Source organism: Lactuca saligna, chromosome 2, assembly GCF_052625555.1.
Source record: "Lactuca saligna cultivar CGN05327 chromosome 2, ASM5262555v1, whole genome shotgun sequence".
NCBI classification, from domain to species: domain Eukaryota; kingdom Viridiplantae; phylum Streptophyta; class Magnoliopsida; order Asterales; family Asteraceae; genus Lactuca; species Lactuca saligna.
Genome location: NC_136418.1, coordinates 172,362,487 through 172,382,151, shown reverse-complemented (window position 1 = coordinate 172,382,151; position 19,665 = coordinate 172,362,487). Strand labels below are relative to the sequence as shown.

Genomic DNA, 19,665 nt, shown 5'->3' with positions numbered 1-19,665 from the left:
CGTCAAGTGGAAGGTTCACTCGACGAGTCAAGTGAGGTTTAGAAAGAACCAGAGAATACACTTGGACTCACAGAGTCACCTATGTGCACTCAACAAGTCTGGTCAAACTTTGACTGTTGACTTTCGTTGACTTTTAGGGTTGGGTCAACACTTGGACTTTTGGACCATTAGAAGGGTAAAATGGTCTTTTAGCCTTCTGAGAGAACATTGGAACAGACTAGTCTAGCCTGGAGAGTCGTTATTGAATTGAGATGATTTCTTATGTGTTTAGGAGGGGCAAGGTCATTGTTACGAGGTTCAAGGATACCGAGCACGTGAGTTACTAGACAGTATACGTGGTGAGTCTTCTCACTATACTTTACCTAGATTGGTAACTATGTGTGACCGGAAGGTTTCATATGCTATGCGGAGTATGTGATATATGTTGTTATGTGATATGTATGTGTTATGCTATGTTATGAGTACCATGATATGGACCGGAAGCTCAACAGTGTATGGACCGGAAGGTCAAGATAATGAGGACCGGAAGGTCATAAGAGTAGGGCCGGAAGGTCTACCAGAGTTGGGACAGAAGTTCCCTGAGACACATGGATCGGAAGATCCCATAGAGTTATGGCCTTAAGTGACATATGTGTTGTATGTGGTATTTTGGGGACTCACTAAGCATTTATGCTTACAATGTTATGTGTTATGTGTTTCAGGTATTATCAATGATCGCGGGAAGGCACCGGCATGATCCATACACACTGGCAGAAGATTTATTTTATGATCTTGGGATATGTTTATATCATGATGACATTTGTTAAACTTGAGAATTTGAGAATATTGAATGAGTGTTATTTTATTTGAAAAATAAAAAATTGTTTTGAAAATTCACGTTGTTACAATTAATATTATTCCAGAATCCAAAATATTAATCCATACCACAACCTAAAGTACTCTTCCAAATTACAAAACATTTCATAAAATCCTAAAGTATTCTTCCAAATTACAAAACATTTAATAATATCCTAAAGTAGCTACTCGTCCTCATCATTTCCTTCATTATTATTTGGTGGCGACAATGAGCGAAACCACTCTTCCAATACTGCAGAAGAAGCAGATTCCTTTAGTCTCGTTTGCAGCATTTCCAACTACAAAGAAAACAAAATATATTACCAACATATCATAATAGCATTATACTTTCCAAAAATTACCAAAATAAAAATTCCAACATATATAACTATAACCAACATATCATTATAGCATTCTAAGTTCCAAATACACTTAAACATACATCATACACAACATATCATTATAGCATTCTACTTTCCATTATAGCATTTACTTTCCAAATTTTACAAAACTAAAAAAATATTAACATATCAAATCATAACCAACATATCATTATAGCATTGTACTTTCCATTATAGCATTGTACTTTCCAAAGATTACCAAACTGCAAAATATCAACATATCAAACCATAACCAACAAATCATTATAGCATTCTACTTTCCATTATAGCATTTACTTTCCAAAAATTACCAAACTACAAAATATCAACATATCAAACCATAACCAACATATCATTATAGCATTCTACTTTCCGTTATAACATTGGACTATACACTAAACAAACAATTACCAAAATATCATTATAGCAATCCTTTTTTTTTTTTCATTATACCATTATACTTTTCAACATAAACTAACAATTACCTGTGATTGTGGTGGTTCTTGTGTCACTGGTTGTTTCTGATGGTACATAGACACAATGGTAGGAGGTTTTCGTTTTTCCATTATATCATTATAGTTTTTTGTCATTAGTTTTTTTAACATTAATTTAATTTGATTTTATAATTAGTTTAATATTAATATTAATATTAATATTAATTTGATTTTATAACTAATTTAGTTTGATTTTATAATAAATTTAATTTAATTCTAAAGGTAACTTAATTTGATTTTCTAATTAATTTAATATTTTTTTTTGTTATTAATTTAATATTTAAAACTAATTTAATTTTTTTAATATTAATATTAACTTGATTTTAAAACTAACTGAATTTGATTTTACAATCAATTTATTATTTTTTTAAAATTAATTTAATTTTATTCTATAATTAAATTAAAATTACTAAAAGTACATTGCTATTAATAACATAATTAAGATAAAGTTGTAATGACTAACATTAAGTCACTAACAAAATTAAGCACTTTGAAACCATATACAATACATTACTAGAAGTAAGTTGCTATTAAAAACTTAATTAAGCCAAACTATTAATCATAAATATCACATAATCATACATGTATACAATACATTCAATTCCAACTTTCATTTCATTTTAGACATACAATACAACTTGCATATTCCAATTTCATACAATTAAGCATACAATTTCAAACAAATGCACACATCCAATCTCAATTTCATACAAATCTATACATCTAAATAAAAAATCAAACAAGTGTATATATACATCCAATTTCAATTTCATGCCAAATTTTATTTTTAAGCTAATGTGGTATAAACATAAATCAGAAAACCATAAACAAAATCATAAACACTTCCCACAAATCTAAAAAAAAACATATACAATTCCACAAAATGCATAAACACTTCATATCTCAAAATACAAAGATACTCACTCAACAAAATTGAAGAATACTAACAATTTATCATCCAAATTAGCACCAAAACATAAAAATTATAGAAAATAGGGAGGAATTCGACCTTCAATGTCAAAATTTCGGAATTGAGTTGAAGGGTCGCCGATATGAAGTGTCTAGGTCGCCGGTTATGGAGGATTGGGGTGGGGGGGGGGGGGGGGGGGGTTGTTGCGGCGGTAGGAGCGGCTAGGGAATGGTTGTTGGTTTCTAGCTTCGTTCTTGTCGTCACAGTAAGAAAGAAAATCCACACAGAAACGAGATAGAGAAAAGGAAACAGAAAGAAAGACACAGAAAACGAAGTTGAAGGGGGGTTATCTGTAACGCGCTTTGGCGGTGACGGGTAATAGCAGCGACACCTTCGAGGGAAAAGTCAACGCGTTTTTACGTTCCTCTACGACCCTTCGACTGAAAACAAATCGGACGGATGAAGTTTATTTGACGCGGTCGCTATTAGTTGACATTAGTGGCGATACGGGGCAATAGCGGCGACATGTAACGCATCAATTACATGTCGCCGCTATTGCCCTACGGCGCCGCTAATGTCAACATTTCTTGTAATGGATGTTACAATTATTGCGCAATCCCATTACGAAAATTACTTATTAGAATTTTAGTTGATTCTATTAATCCGGTCGACCATTCTTTATCGAATGTGAATAAAATTTCGGGCCTAAAAATATTACAATATATGTAATACGCGTATCATGTACGTCGAATTGTGGACTAGTCTACTAAAAACCCCATATGCTGCTCGTAATCTCATAACCAACGTAGAAAACGGGTTTTGCCGTTTTGGTGCTGGTGTCGTCGTAAGACCAAATGTGCCGTGTTTGACCAATTGATTAAAAGATATAAATTGGTTGTTGATTCGTAAGAGGGTCCATTTTTGTGAAAGTATTTGTATTTCAATGACATCTCACCATTGAAAGATCTACGTCTAATTTGTGGAGAAAAATCTTGGAGAATGACTCATCAAGTCAACGGTCAAGTCTTAAAGTCTTCTTCTGATCCGACCCTTACAACTTCTTCGGAAAACTGAATATATATTCCAAATGAATTAACAATTTTCCAAACAAAACTTGAATGGAGGTCCATTATTATTTATTAATATTAACATTTGGCCTACTAATGCATGATTTAGGGATTTGTAAGGCAAAAGACACCATAGCAGCTGATGAAGTCATCCGTGACGGGCATACCATTGTTTCAGCCGATGAAATGTATGAAGTTGGGTTTTTTAGTCCCGGAAAGTCTATGAACCGGTATTTGGGGATATGGTACAAAAACAAATCCCCACAGACAGTGGTGTGGGTTGCCAACAGGGAGAAACCAATAACCGACTTGTCAGGTGTCTTCAGAGTTGACACCAACGGATCCCTGTTGGTTATCGCTGGTAGCAACAACACCATCGTCTGGTCATCTAACCCTGGCCCGATATCTCCCACAAACGTAAATCCAGTACTGGCGCAACTATTGAGCACCGGAAATTTGGTTGTAAGAACAACTAGCGAAGAAAGTTTCATCTGGCAAAGTTTTGATCACCCCGGAGACACGTTCCTTCCTGGGATGAAATTAGGGAAGGATCTGGTCACTGGGTTAGATAGGCGGTGGACGTCATGGAAGAGCCTCGACGACCCTTCGCCTGGGCCATATGAATCGTTCATGGATACAAACGGGTTTCCTCAAGTGTTGTTCAAAAAGGTACAAGATTCTGTTCCTTATTTGAGGTTTGGACCATGGAATGGTCTTACGTTCAATGCCATGCCTAGTCATACTTCAAACTCCTTAGTTACACACAAATTTGTTTTGAATGATAAGGAGGTGTACTACGAGTACACGCTTGTTAACAGTTCAGTCGTGACGCCACGTATCTACTTTACTCCGGAGGGTGTGCTGTTACGACTAAACTGGATCGAAAGAACACAAATGTGGTTCCTATACTGGAACGCGAATATTGACATGTGTAGCAGTTACGGACTATGTGGTTCGTATGGAAGGTGCAACCCGAAGAACTCACCGGCTTGTAGTTGCATGGAAGGGTTCGAACCACGGAACCCAGGCGAATGGAGTGCATCCGAGTGGTCAAGTGGGTGTCGTCGTAGAACACCTTTAGATTGTCGGAATGGGGATGCGGATGGTTTTCGAGTCTTTAGAAACGTTAAAATGCCAGACACACGGCGTTCATGGTACAATCGGAGCATGACACTTGGCGAATGTGAGACAGCATGCAAGCAAAATTGCTCGTGTACAGCATATGCAAATATTGATATCAGAATCAACGGAAGTGGATGCTTGTTGTGGTTCGATGATCTTATGGATATTAGAACAGTGGATCATGAATGCCAGGATCTTTACGTAAGAATGGCTGTCTCCGCCTTAAATATTACAAGTAAGATTATTTACATATGTTATTTTTTTTATATGTCCACTATATTCTTAAATGATTCTTAATAATTATTTTAACTTTTTTTCTAAAATAAACTAATTATTATAAAATAATTATTTTTTTATTAATTATTATCATTACATAATATTAGATCATTCATGATTCTTTTATATTTTTACTTTAAATAAAACTAATCATTACATAATAAAAGGGTTCAATATAAACATTTATTTATAGAAAAAAAAATATCATTTTTATAAAAATTATTAAAATAAAAATATATTTATTTTTTTTAAATCTATAAAATAAAATATGTTAAATAAAAAAATTAATTATTTTTTCTGTTTTTACATAAAAGGGAAGAATGAGATTTTTGATGTGTAGATTTTCATTTCACTTGTGTACATACATGAAACAATGGTAGATATATATACTATCACTACATTTTCTATTAATAATACTTAGTTTTCATTTAAATATTTAATATCATTTTATTTTTATTTCTTGGTTTATAAAAATATTAAAATATATAAAAACCGTTGACACGTTGTATTATTATTTGATTATAAAAGAACAAAATATATAATAAATAAAAAGTTGATACTAATTAAATGATAGATACAAGTTTAAAAAAATAGCTTTTAATAATCATACAAGTTATTGATATTATAAATACTAAGAAATTTATACCTAAAAAATTATTAATGAGAGGGTCCTTAAGAAAATCAGAATCTATTTAGTAAGACCCATATCTCTCTCTTAGTGAGACATAAACCTAAGAACTCTTATTTTAGAGAGTCACTCCTTACCACTAGACCAAAGACACTTTGGTATAAAAATGTTAAATTAAGAAGAGATAACCATATAAGACACAGGTTTAATTTGGGCGAAGGAATGGTAAAGATGAAACTCTAAATATAAATCAAAGCAAATTAGATGAAGTTGAGATGTATGATATTAGATAACTAAATCGATATATATACACCCCTGTATGCAAGATATAGTTGTCAATGGAAGACAAGATTACAACTTTGGAAAGAATAATAATATGTCTTTTATGATATATCTCTAATAAGTGAAAGTGTTTTTTTGCCACTTGTCATACTGTCATTCATTTTGCCACATGTCATTTTGTGGTTATTTTGAATTAATTTTTATTCCATATGATATTTAAATTTAATAATAAATGCATATTAATTTTATTAATGGATTTTCCTTATAACTTCAAATATTTAAAATAAAATCTCATTGATTTGCTTTGATTATTTTATCTAAATGATTTGTTTAAATTTAAAAAAGAAAAAAAAACATTTTAATTTTAGTAATTCAATATTTTTCTCATTTTTCTTATAAATTCAAATTTCTCAAATGTTTATACATATTTAATTGTTTTAAATACACTCATTTAATACATGACGCTTACACCTAGCTGCATTACTAAATCGATCATTTGAAGGTTTAATCCAAGTGCATCCTTTAATCAACTCAACGAATGTGTGGGTTTCATCAATTAAACTCAACCCAATATAAAAATCATCTCTTCCATAAATCTCTGTCGACATGAGTCTTGATAAAATACATTCGTTTGATCATCTTGTGATTAATCCAACAGCATCCTTCAATCAAATTGAAGAATTTGTCTAACCCAATACGCAAATCACATCTTCTGATTAGTACCTGTTGGCTGTTATGCGTCTCAGCCTCTCAGTCAAATGTACTCTCCTCTTGATTACCAAAAGGGTCGTCGCACAAATTTGTAAGATAAGTCTCGCTCAAATGGCTATTCCTTCAAACTACTAATATTGACCGACCATTATATATCATGACTTAGACAAAGATGACGCAGATGGAGAAAGAAAGAAAAAAGAAAGTAGGGAGACCAGAAGCAAAAAGCGAGGTCGTGTAACCATTAACGGAAGAAGATGAGCGTCAGTAGGAATGTCAAAAAGTCCCGTGGGGGCCCCGTCCCGCTTCGGGGATTTTTTTTTAAAAATCTGGGGCGGGGGCAAGGTTAACCCCCGTTTTAATTTCGGGGGCGGGGGCAGGGGTAGGCAATCCCATCCCGAAATCCTCATGGGAACCCCGTTAATAAATTACACATATATTTACATATATTAATTATATAAATATAATAAACTATAACATGATTTTGAGCTTCCAAAATTCATCAAAAAACATGTTTTTAAGCTGTTAGTATAATTATTTAAAATGCCATAACTTTTTTATTTTTAACATATAAAATTTTTATTATAAATAATTATTTGTTACCTAAAAAATAGTTTATTTTAGCCTAAATAACAACTTCTTTTAGCTAAAAAAAAGTAGCCCAAAATCAATCGGGGACGGGTGGGGAAATTTCGGGGGGGGGGGGGGGGGGGGGAGATGCACTCCCCGCCCCGTTGACATCCCTAAGCATCAGCGAGGGTTAAAAGCGTGAGAAACCAACGCCCGAGGAGTCTTAAGTTATTTTATTAATAAAACTACAATGTTAATCTAAATGGTAAACAATTTTCAAAGCACGAGTAATCAATAAATATTTATGTTTTTGTTTAAAAACTCTATAAGACACCATTTTTAACTATTTTAATTAGTAATTTTTTACTTATTTAATATGACAAAATCATCATTAAGGTATGAAACCTTACAATAACAAACTCCAGTTTGGGTTTTTATTATGTATTTGTGATCAATCTAATCGTTTAATATAACCGTACGTTCATGTTAGTTTGGGTTTTCACAGTATTTAGTATTTACTTATTATGGTTTTCTTACTAGTTCCGTCAACCCCACAATCTACCTCCAAACCAACTGGCTCCAATAAAAAGAGACAAAAGATTGTACGTGTGGTTTTATCTATCCTTGTTATGGTGATTTTGATTTTAGCAATCTTGTATGGTACTTGGAGGAGGAAGAAAAGATCACAAGTAAAATTACCAGGTAATACTATGATTATTTTTGATAAAGTGATCACTCATATAACAATTTTAAACACAACAAATCGTTCATTAACTCGTATTAGTTTGGTTTGCTATCATTTGCAGATAAACCAGTAGAAACCATTGAAGAAAAGTATATCATGGAGAGCCAAGACGGTGATACAGAGTTATTGTCTTTCAGCCTGAGTAAGATATCCAAATCTACTAATAATTTTGCAAATGACACAAAGCTTGGAGAAGGTGGTTTTGGCCCCGTTTACAAGGTAGCAAAATTAACTAATCATTGTTCAATTTTATGTTCATAATTGCAAAACAGATTCGAATCCTTTGGAGAATATAAAAAATATATATTTCAATCTTTAGGGTGTGTTAGATGATGGACAAGAAATAGCAGTGAAAAAGTTATCCAAAACATCAAAACAAGGTCTTGGCGAGTTCAAGAATGAACTTAAGTTCATTGCTAAACTTCAACACCGGAATCTTGTAAAGCTTTTGGGATACTGTGTCCAAAGAAATGAAAGTATGTTGATTTATGAATACATGCCTAACAAAAGTCTGGACTCATTCATATTTGGTACAACTCTACTTTCAATGACACATTACATCCCAGTTCACATTGCTTGTTTTCTATTTTTTTTAAGGTAAATCATATTGATAATTAGTTATATTGGGCAGATAAAATCAAGAGTTCGATACTAGGTTGGTCAGATCGTTTTCACATCATTCATGGGATTGCTCGAGGACTCCTTTATCTTCATCAAGATTCACGATTTAAAATTGTTCATCGAGATCTTAAAGCAAGCAACATTTTGTTGGACATGGATATGAATCCTAAGATATCAGATTTTGGACTCGCTAGAATGTTTACAGAACATGAAAATGAAGCAAATACGAACAACATAGTTGGAACTTTGTAAGCATCCATTAGTTAATCATGCAACTTTATATATATATATATATATATATATATATATATATATATATATATATATATATATATACAAATGTTTAAAGGTTCGTGAATTTTCCTTACAGGGGTTATTTATCACCAGAGTATGCTCTAGATGGGATTTTCTCCGAAAAATCAGATGTCTTCAGTTTTGGTGTTCTTGTGCTGGAAATAGTAAGCGGGGAAAAAAATAGAGGATTCTCATATGAAAATGGCAGTGATAATCTTCTTGCATATGTAAGTTTTTTCACCGGTGAACTCCATATATATGGGAATGATTTCCACCAACCAATATATGAGTTTTGTGCCATAATTTGTTTATATTTTTATTTTCTTTAATTTCCCTAATACAACTATTTTTTCAAATATTTTTTAAATATCAATTATATATATATATATATATATATATATATATATATATATATATATATATAATTTTATTTTGGTGAGGGTTACTACATTTTTTTAGGCATGGAGACTCTTTGAAGAAGGTAAGGCTATGGAGTTGCTTGGTGTGCATATGCGTAATTCATGTGTAGCCTCAGAAATACTTCGTTCAATACATATCAGTCTTTTATGTGTCCAACATCATGCAAATGACAGACCAACTATGTCATCTGTGGTTTTGATGTTTGGTGAAGAAGGTGCATTACCTCGACCTAAAAAACCTGCATTTTTTTGCCAAAGGGAGTGTGCCTCAACGTTACCTAATTTCTGGCAATGGCATAACAATGACAACTTTTGAACCTCGATAATATGTATGTGTTCATGTCAAGTTCCATTTTCTGATCATAAGTTCTTGTTTTTCTTTTTCGCATGCATATGTTAAAGACGCATCAACAAAAATAATGTAGAATCTATGGGCCTTAAATATGTTTTGTTTCATAATACAATTGTTTGAATAAGACTTACTTTCAATAAATCTGTTGAGATTATACATGCATTATGTTTCATTTAATGATATGGAATGACCAGAAATAAAATAATGTCTGCATAAAATATATGAATATTTCGAAATCATACATTAATATGTTTTGTTGCATAATACAATTTTTTGAATAAGACTTACTTTCAATAAATCTGTTAAGATTATACATGCATTATGTTTCAATTGATGATATGGAATGACCAGAAATAAAATAGTGTCTGCATAAAATATATGAAGATTTCGAAATCATACATTACACACATACAAGAAAGCAATTCATAAAAGAGTACTGAGTACATACATTAACTATTTACAAAAGAGGACATACATTAGCTAAACACATAATACACATAAGTGCATTACTTTTAAGTATATTTTTATAAGCAACACTAACCAAATCATGAAAACACATATATAGCACTCAACATTCATACAGACAATTAATCAAACACATAGTGTGCATGAAGAGATTCATCTATAAAATCCACTTACCAGACATCAAAACAAAAACAAATTTGATATTCAATATGCAAAGACTTGTTTTCTTATAATTACCAATGCCAACTTCATTATCAGAGTAAGTTCATAAAAAACAATCTTGTTGGTATAATTCAGAAATTAAAGGGTATCTTATGTCAAGTTTGTTTCCTAGTTTCAAGTTTGAATATTTCTAGGCCATGTAGGCCACGTTTTATGTTTTTCCTGTTGTAGCCAAGAAGTGGGAGGTTAGGTAGCTTGCATTTCCTTTGTTTAAGTACTATTGCAGTTTCCTTTTTGTAGTTAATAAAATAGACGAAAAACTTGATGCATCTTTTTCTCTCTGTGAAATATGTGTATGAGTGTGTGTTTTGGCTTGATCTTGGTAGTCTACTTTTATTTGGTATCAAAGCTAAATTTGGTGTATGACCAACTATCAACCACGCACACAAAATATGAGTGATAGAAACACTGAAAAAGACAGACCCAACACCCTTCACTACCCTATGCTTTCGAGAAGCAATTATGCAGCGTGGGCAATCAAAATGTGTGTATTTATGCAGGCTCAAGGTGTTTAGGACACAGTCGAACCTCGTACCTCGAACATAGTTGTCGAAACAAAGAAGGATAAGATGGCAATGACGGCCATTTATCAAGGTATAGCAGAAGATATATTGTTGTTGTTGGCGGGGAAACAAATGACCATGGAAGTGTGGGAAGCGCTCAAGACCATGTTCATGGGGGCGGACAGGGTTAAGACTGCGAGAGTCCAACCCTTGACGGCGGAGTTCGAAATCTTGAGTATGAAGGACACGGAGACTATCGATGAATTCACTGTGAAAGTGAATAATGTTGTGAATAACATACACTCATTGGGTGACAAAATCGAAGAAGATTATGTAGTGAAAAAACTACTCCGTGCAATATTATCGAAATTTGTTCAAATAGCATCAACTATTGAACAATTTGCTGATTTGGAGAAGATGACAGTTGAAGAGATTATACGGAGATTGAAGGCTCATGAAGAGCGAATCCGGGGTCACTGTGAGAACACAGAAACAACAGATGGAAAGCTTTTGTTAACTCACCAAGAGTGGGTTGATAAAGAAAATAAAAAGAGAAATGAAAGTCAGAAACCACCTCAACGTGATAACCGGTCGAATGGTAACTTTCGTGGTCGAGGAAGAGGTCGGGGGAGAGGTGGTACCTAGTCTAGTCGCAGAGGGCGACGTGGTAGCAGTTTTCACTAGAATCGTGAAGGAGGTTGCAGATCAGAAGTAACACAGAGAGGAGAAGAATACAGTGTTATAACTGTCAAGATTTCGGGCATTGTGCCGCTCAATGTCGGAATCCTCGTCGAGAACGGAATCAAGAAGCCAACCTCAACCAAGTAATGAATAATGATGATGAACCTCCTTTGTTGCTGTCCGCATTCAATACCAATGAAGTTATTGATAAAGTATTTTAGAATGAGAAGAGAGTTACTCCAAAGTTAAGGTCTGATGGGGAAAAGACAAGCAAATCCAAAGTGTGGTATTTGGATAACGGGGCTAGTAATCACATGAAAGAAGAAAAAAAAAAGTTTCGTGAAATCGATTATAAAGTAAAATGTTATGTCAAATTTAGAGATGGATCAAGAGTCCGTATAGAAGGAAAAGGGGCGATTTTATTCCAGTGTAAAAATGGCGAACAAAGATTGCTCCGGGGAGTCTATTATATCCGAAGCTTATGTGGTAATATTATAAGTTTGGGACAGTTGGCTGAAGGAGGTGATAATATACTCCTTCTTGGAGATTTTTTGTGGGTTCATGATCACACCGAGAGGTTGTTAATGAAGGTCAAAAGATCGCCTAATCGGTTGTACACAATTACCTTGAACGAGGTTGGGGAAAGTGCGTGCTGTGTGAACAGTGTGAAGAAATGTTGGTTGTGGCATGATCTTCTAGGTCACGTGAATTTCACCTCCACTAAATAGATGGCAGAAAAGAAAGTTGTTTTCTACGAGTTCCAATGAATCCTTGTGAGGGTTGTCTGATCGGGAAGCAAGTGAGAAATCCACAGCCAACTCAGACAAACTTTAGAGCAACAAAAAGACTCAAATTCGTCCATGGTGATTTGTATGGACCAATAATGCCTGTTACACCATAGGTAAACAATATTTTCTACTTCTTGTGGATGATTACACTCGAGTTTTGTGGATTTATCTTTTGAAGACTAAAGATGAAACGTATACCACTTTCAAAAGATTTCGGACTCTTGTAGAAAATGAAACAGGGGATAAGATGAAGGTTTTCAGAACTGACAGATGAGGTGAATTTTAGTCAAAGTAATTCGAAAATTATTGCGATGAAACCTACCTCAAGCATCATTACACGACACCCTACACTCCACAACAAAATGGGGTTGTATAAAGGAGAAATAGAACTGTAGTGGAGATGATCCAGACGATTTTGAAGTTCAAAGTTGTCCCAGAAAAGTTGTGGGGAAAAGCAGCAAGACACGCGGTATACGTACTCAACCGAGTGTCTACGAAAGCCTTAAAGGACATCACGTTATATGAGTGTTGGTCTAGAAGAAAACCTAATATCGAACACTTGAGGGTGTTCGGTTGTATAGCTCATACGAAGATCTTTTTTTTCCTTGTGGCTTGGTATCTGTGGTATGATATAACTTATAAGTTTCGTTTGACTTTGGTTTGGGGGAAATAAAAGCAGAAGAACATGGTGAAATCAAAAGGATGTACATTGGAAAGTAAAAGAGAGCAAATTACTTGAGACTGAGACGGAGAGAAGCAATGCTTTATTTTCCAGTAACACACGAAGAGCAGAAAATGGCGACGACGACAAAGGATACCAACAGAGAAGACGCAATTGGGTGGAACGGGAAAAGAGGACAACGTCAACGGCTACCGGTTCTCAGATGAGGCACTGAATGTTTTCGGCCGGAATAACTTTACATATTTCGGTGAAGAATTTTTCTAACAATGTCAATTATTCAGATTAAGATTAAATTTTCCGGTGAGCTTTAATTATCCATCATATTTAATAGCATTTGATGACTCTTAGTCGTTCTTTGTGTGTTGACTTTGCTTTTCTTAAAAGTTTAAAATGTTTAGAAAAAATAAAAAATTGTAAATGTTTAGAAAATATAAAAAAAACTATTGATAACCAATAAAATACGATCAACCGCATAGACTGCGGTGCATTTCAAAAGTAAAAAAAAAATAATAAAAAATATATCAAAAAATAAATAAATAACCAGAGGTTATGTTAAAATTTTAAGACAAAACTGCAAAAATGGTCCCTGTGGTATGCATTTTTTTGGGATTTCAATCCAAACCTCGACTTTTTTGGATTCATGGTCCTTTTGGTATAGTTTGTACGCAGAATTGGTCCCCCGACTTAACTTACGTTAAGTTATTGCTATTAACCCCCTCATGTGCCTCCCACATGAGGGTATATATGTCTTTTCACTAATGAGGGGCCATTTTTGCACCTGAAAAAATATCTCCTTGTTTTTTAAAAAATTAATACCTATTTATTTATTTATTTTAATAGTTAAAAAATAAAAGAGTTCTCTCTCACTCACACACACAGTCTCTCTCTCTCTCTCTCTCTCTCTCTCTCTCTCTCTCTCTCTCTCTCTCCACCCAAAACACAATCAAGAACATATACATATATACTCCATTTTTTTCTTGATGATGGTCCATTGAATCAATTTGTGTATGGGTTTTGTTTTTGCAAATCGATTTATGGGTGTATATTCATCTACAATTTCGATTTGTGTCTATGTGTGTTTTCATTTTTGAAGGTGTGTGTCTAAATCTGAATCATCGTAGACACACCACCATCTTCTTAACAACACAATCACCATTATCTTTTCTTTATCATCACCTCATTCTAGAAAAATTATCACCACACATTCGTCTTTACTGGAATTTGATACTCGTGTAATTCAATCCTTATACCAATCGATCTACATCAGCCAACAAACACCATATCAATATGTCATCTGCAACATGCAATAGCCCACCTGCAACACTAAAAAAACTATTCTTGTTGAGCGATTCCTTTCAGCAATATAAGGTATGGATGAATTAGTTAGCTACGATCGCTTGTCTTTCTTTAGCTTGTAAAGTTTAAGAAATCGATACCCCTCTTCTCTTGGACCTACTAGTACGTATCCATCACATCTCTATCTAATCTATATGAACACACTCCAACTGTTTGTGTAAATGCCAATGTGAGTATTTTGTTATTAACACATCTTTATCATTTTCCACTTTTATCCCACCAGTACCAGTAACTCATAATCTGGATAATAATATCACCTTGGTATGTGGACTGGGTTAGCTTTCTTTCTAGTTACATTAATGGGGGAGGGTCAATGGCGAGGTGTTTGTTTGAAGGAGATGAAAATCTCAGCGATATCATTCAGTTGGGTCTCGTTCAAATCAACTCTCCTTCAACTTTCTGGAATCATGGATCAAGAACAATCCTGAATCAGTTGTATTAAAAAACGATAACCATTCATATATTCACTATTGAAGAAACTTTCCTTCCTCCAAATGGTTTTAGAATAACCGAATTAACCCTCAAAGAGGCATACGAACAAGCAAAAATGCATAACTTGGATGTGAAGGGTGTTCTAGTCACAAACCCATCGAACCCACTAGCGACACCACTGAGCTTGCATAAGCTCATCCTTCTCGTTGATACCCACAAACAAGTAAGCGTAATTCCCCCTAGACAATAAAATATGTTTACATGAGGAGGCGACGTCATTTTTCTTTCTATATATACATATTAATGAGGTTTATCTCATTCTCTCTCTAAAAGTATATGTGGGTACCTGTGTTTATATATGAAGTTAATTTGATGAGAGAGTGAGAGAGTGTTATATATGAAGTTAATTTGATGAGAGAGAGAGAGAGAGAGAGAGAGAGAGAGAGGCATCTTTTATTTTTAATTATTAAAATAAATAAATATGTATGAATTCTTTTTTTAAAAAGGGGATATATTTTTTTCAAGTGCAAAGAAAAAACATATATACACTCACGTGAGAGGCACACGAGGAGGTTAACATCAATAATTTAACGGAAGTTAAGTGAAGGGACCAATTATGCGTACAAACTAAACCAAAAAGATCATAAATCCAAAAAAAATCGAGGTTTGGATTGAAACCTCAAAAAAATACATACCACATCAATTTTTAAAGAGGTGCAGTGACAATTTTTCATTGCTTTTAAATCCGAAAATTCTCACCCAGAAAGAATAAGAATAACCCATTGGGATTGGTGAAAACCTTTATTTGGCCCCACTCATGGATACCCACAAGTCCCGTCACACTCAGACCATCGTGATCGAGCGTTTATGTGTTCTATCATTTTACTTGGGATTTCTAGTTTTAATTAATACTACATAACTTGTGTGGCAAGTCGATCGACCTAAATGCCAAAATGCTCGACCATTATAGCAAGTGGGTGTTGTTGAAAATAGCTGGTCAACTGCGTGTTTCTTGGGCGGTTGCTAATTATCTCAACTGGGACCATCATCTTTGAATTTTGCCTCTAAATTTCCTCTGTCAGGAAAGTTTGTTTCTTTTGGCCCATGCCGTTTACGGCTTAAACCCACACATAATCCACATATGAACGAGGGACATGTTCACATTCATGGAGAAGCTTACCATATTCTTCTTATGCTTTGGTACCCTTCTAATCTCAATTTTGATAACTTTTGCAGCAGCAGCAGACACCATATCAGCAAATCGAACCATCACAGATGGTGACACCATTGTTTCAGCTGGTGAAATCTTTGAAATGGGGTTCTTCAGACCTGGCACATCAAATAATTGGTACGTAGGGATATGGTACAAGATGATACCAACCCGTACGGTGGTGTGGGTTGCAAACACAGAGACTCCATTGAATGATACGTCTGGTGTGCTCAGAGTTAGCCAGGGTGCACTCCAAGTTCTCACTGGTAATAATTCTGTAATCTGGTCTTCAAATTCATCCGCATCTAACAGGGATGGCGATCTGGTGGCACAGCTTTTGGATACTGGAAATCTTGTTCTGAGGGATCAGGGAACTTTAATTTGGCAAAGTTTTGATTATCCTGTAGACACCCTTCTCTCAGGAATGAGAATCGGCGTGGATTTGATAACAGGACGAGAAACATACTTGAGGTCATGGAGGAGCGATGATGACCCTTCTCCTTCTGCAGGTCAGTATGTGTTTCGGGTGGATACAAATGGGTATCCACAACTTTTTGAGAGGCAAAATATGGCTCCAGTATCGAGATTCGGACCATGGAATGGTGTTACATTCAATGGCATGCCTAATTTAGGCGAAAATTCAATATTCACACACCGGTTTGTTTTCAATGAGAATGAGATATACTATGAATATGCACTTGTGAACAACTCGCTTATTTCCAGGATGCATTTGAGTGCGGATGGCAGAATCGAAGACTTGATTTGGGTCAATCGCACACAAAATTGGACTGTCTATTCGACTGCAAGTAACATTGATGCTTGTGCGCGTTATGCTATCTGTGGTCCATATGGAAACTGCAACATCAACAACGCCCCTGCTTGTAGTTGCCTGGAAGGGTTTAAACCACGGCGCCCTGAAGAATGGGATTTAGCAGACTGGTCAAGTGGGTGTCAAAGGATAACACCATTAGCTTGTGGGAATGGGGATGGATTTCGTACACTTTCAGGTGTAAAATTCCCAGATACAAATCGTTCGGTGTACAATTTGAACATGACACTTGATGATTGTGAAACAACTTGCAAAGAGAATTGCTCTTGTACAGCTTATGCGAGTTTAGATATCAGAAATGGTGGAAGCGGATGCTTGCTATGGTTCGGTGATTTAATGGATATTCGGGTGTATGATGAAACACAAGAACTTTACGTAAGAATGCCTGCTTCCGAACTACCAAGTAAGGCTTCTCTTCTCCATTTCCATCTCTGTTATTGAAGCTTTAATTGTAGTTGTATATGATTCGTGTGTATATGTACAAAATATCATCCTGATGATCAGCTGTCATTTTTATTTGGATTGAATAAAGGCCCTACTTTCCCAGAAAATGGCTCAGGGTCTGGAAAGAAGAAACCAACGATCACCATAGCTGTGTCAGCTGCAATTGGTTCATTTATTGTATGTCTGATTGTAGCACTGTATGTAGCATGGAGAAAGAAGAAAAGATCTCGCAAGAGAAGACAAGGTACCCCAACCAAGTTCTTTTTTTTTTTCTTGTGTATATAATACTAAAGTTAGCAGACACACTAATTATATATATATATCCTAACTTGTAGCTTTGATGCAAGCTCGTGAGGAGAAGTATACCAATGATGAGGATAGTAATAAAGATACAGAGTTGTCGGCGTTTAGCTTGTCCATGATTGCTAAGTCAACTAACAACTTTGCTCTCGACAATAAGCTTGGTGAAGGTGGGTTTGGTCCAGTTTACAAGGTAATACATTACATTCCCTCTTTATGTGAAAAACAGTAATTAGTATTTACATATGAAAGATAGCTAATAATATATCGGTAACGTGGATCTTTAGGGTGTGTTTGAAGATGGACGAGAAATAGCTGTGAAACGACTCTCAGCAACTTCGTCACAAGGTCTTGATGAATTCAAGAATGAAGTTGGATGTATTGCCAAACTTCAGCATCGGAATCTTGTGAAGCTTCTCGGATACTGCATTCAAGGAGATGAAAGAATGTTGATATATGAATTCATGGAGAACAAAAGCCTTGACTTCTTTATATTCGGTTCGAATACACACATGTCACTTCCGATATATATAGTAATTAGTTTGTTAATTGTATATACACTGATTTAGTGACTTTGTTTGGCAGATGCATCTAGAAGTATCATGCTTGATTGGCCTCTTCGTTTTCATATTATCAATGGGATTGCTCGGGGACTTGTTTATTTGCATCAAGATTCACGCCTACGAATCGTCCATAGAGATCTGAAAGCTGGAAATATATTGCTGGACAAGAACATGAATCCCAAGATATCGGATTTTGGCCTTGCTAGAAAGTTTAGCGGATATGAGACTGAAGCTAACACAAACAGAGTGGTTGGAACTTAGTAAGAATCTAAACTATTCTCATTTGATTGTATTAGTTTCATTTAAAATTCTCATACATGATCAATGAATTTGTGAAACTACATTTCAGTGGTTACATCTCTCCGGAGTATGCAGTGCACGGCCTTTTCTCAGTAAAGTCGGATGTGTACAGCTTCGGGGTTTTGGTGTTGGAAATCGTGAGTGGGAAGAAAAATAGAGGATTTTCTCAACAAGATTACAATGACACCCTTATTGGACATGTAAGTAAATAAATACATGAGGCCTATATTCTGAAACACCCCATATATACCCGAGTTATAGTCTAGCTCATTAATCGCTTGATGGAAGTTATTCTGAAACACCCCATATATGCATGATGGAAGTTATTTGTAGCCTTAAGGCTTATAAGTGGCTTATAATCCTTACTCTCTATCAATGTGAAATGTATTATTACATAGGATTTTGTGACTATATATTAACGCCCTGGATTATGCTAATAACTTCTTATCTTGATAATTAGGCATGGAAACTCCACAAAGAGGGAAAGTCGGTTGAGCTAGTTAGCTCATCTGTGCGAGACTCATGTGTGGCCTCTCAAGTACTACGGGCAGTGCATATTGGTTTGTTATGTGTGCAACATCATGCAGAAGATAGGCCCACGATGTCGTCAGTGGTTCTTATGCTGGGTAATGAGAACTATTTGCCTCCACCTAAGCAACCTGCATTTTTTGCGGAAGAGAGGTTTGTGACAGAAATCAACTCTTTGTCATCGGCCCCAACATTGGATTCTATCAATGAAGTCACCGTAACACTTATGAATGCTCGATAGCAAGTAAATTCCTCCCTTATTATGGTATTCTTTATTCAACTATATATGATTCTATAATACATCATGTATATGTAAAGAGAATGTAATTACGAAAACCTACATACATATCACCTCATTTATATATATATATTTTTTGAACTATAGCAATTTTGGGATTTGAATATCAGTTGACTTGGATGATTTAAGGATCGTGTAAATAAACACTTTCTAAAATACGTGATTTTGACAGTATTGTCTGATGTATCAGTTGTAATTCATTTGTTCAAACACTAGAAAGTTGAATCTGTGACTTTAGTTTCCATGAACCATTATTTTCAATTTTTTTTTTTTTTTTTTTTTTTTTTTAAATGCTACCACGAATATCGCATAAGAAATAAAAAAAAACAAACCCCACGAAATGTGTCCATCCACCATTG

At 34.7% G+C, this 19,665-nt stretch overlaps 1 protein-coding gene and 1 pseudogene across 2 annotated transcripts; both read left to right on the top strand.

Annotated features, from left to right (window-relative positions):
- Positions 1-3,744: 3,744 nt before the first annotated feature.
- LOC145032805 (G-type lectin S-receptor-like serine/threonine-protein kinase At4g27290) lies at positions 3,745-9,801 on the top strand (annotated as a pseudogene). Its single transcript, XR_013677213.1, has 7 exons — positions 3,745-5,042; positions 7,815-7,976; positions 8,081-8,238; positions 8,339-8,549; positions 8,651-8,888; positions 9,011-9,161; positions 9,394-9,801. The product of XR_013677213.1 is annotated as a G-type lectin S-receptor-like serine/threonine-protein kinase At4g27290 (transcript).
- A 6,003-nt stretch (positions 9,802-15,804) lies between these two features.
- Positions 15,805-19,420, top strand: LOC145032803 (G-type lectin S-receptor-like serine/threonine-protein kinase At4g27290). Its single transcript, XM_078981739.1, has 7 exons — positions 15,805-17,276; positions 17,406-17,561; positions 17,653-17,810; positions 17,905-18,115; positions 18,203-18,440; positions 18,530-18,680; positions 18,941-19,420. Exons 1-7 carry the CDS (start codon positions 15,989-15,991, stop codon positions 19,247-19,249), a joined length of 2,511 nt encoding a protein of 836 aa, XP_078837865.1. The 5' UTR covers positions 15,805-15,988; the 3' UTR covers positions 19,250-19,420.
- The last annotated feature ends 245 nt before the right edge of the window (positions 19,421-19,665 follow it).

Excerpts from the sequence above, each read along its gene's own strand:
- LOC145032803 (XM_078981739.1), top strand. The coding sequence starts at position 15,989 with ATGTTCACATTCATGGAGAAGCTTACCATATTCTTCTTATGCTTTGGT. Across the intron at positions 17,277-17,405 it reads GCCTGCTTCCGAACTACCAA|GCCCTACTTTCCCAGAAAAT; the intron begins GTAAGGCTTCTC and ends GATTGAATAAAG. Across the intron at positions 17,562-17,652 it reads ATCTCGCAAGAGAAGACAAG|CTTTGATGCAAGCTCGTGAG; the intron begins GTACCCCAACCA and ends CCTAACTTGTAG.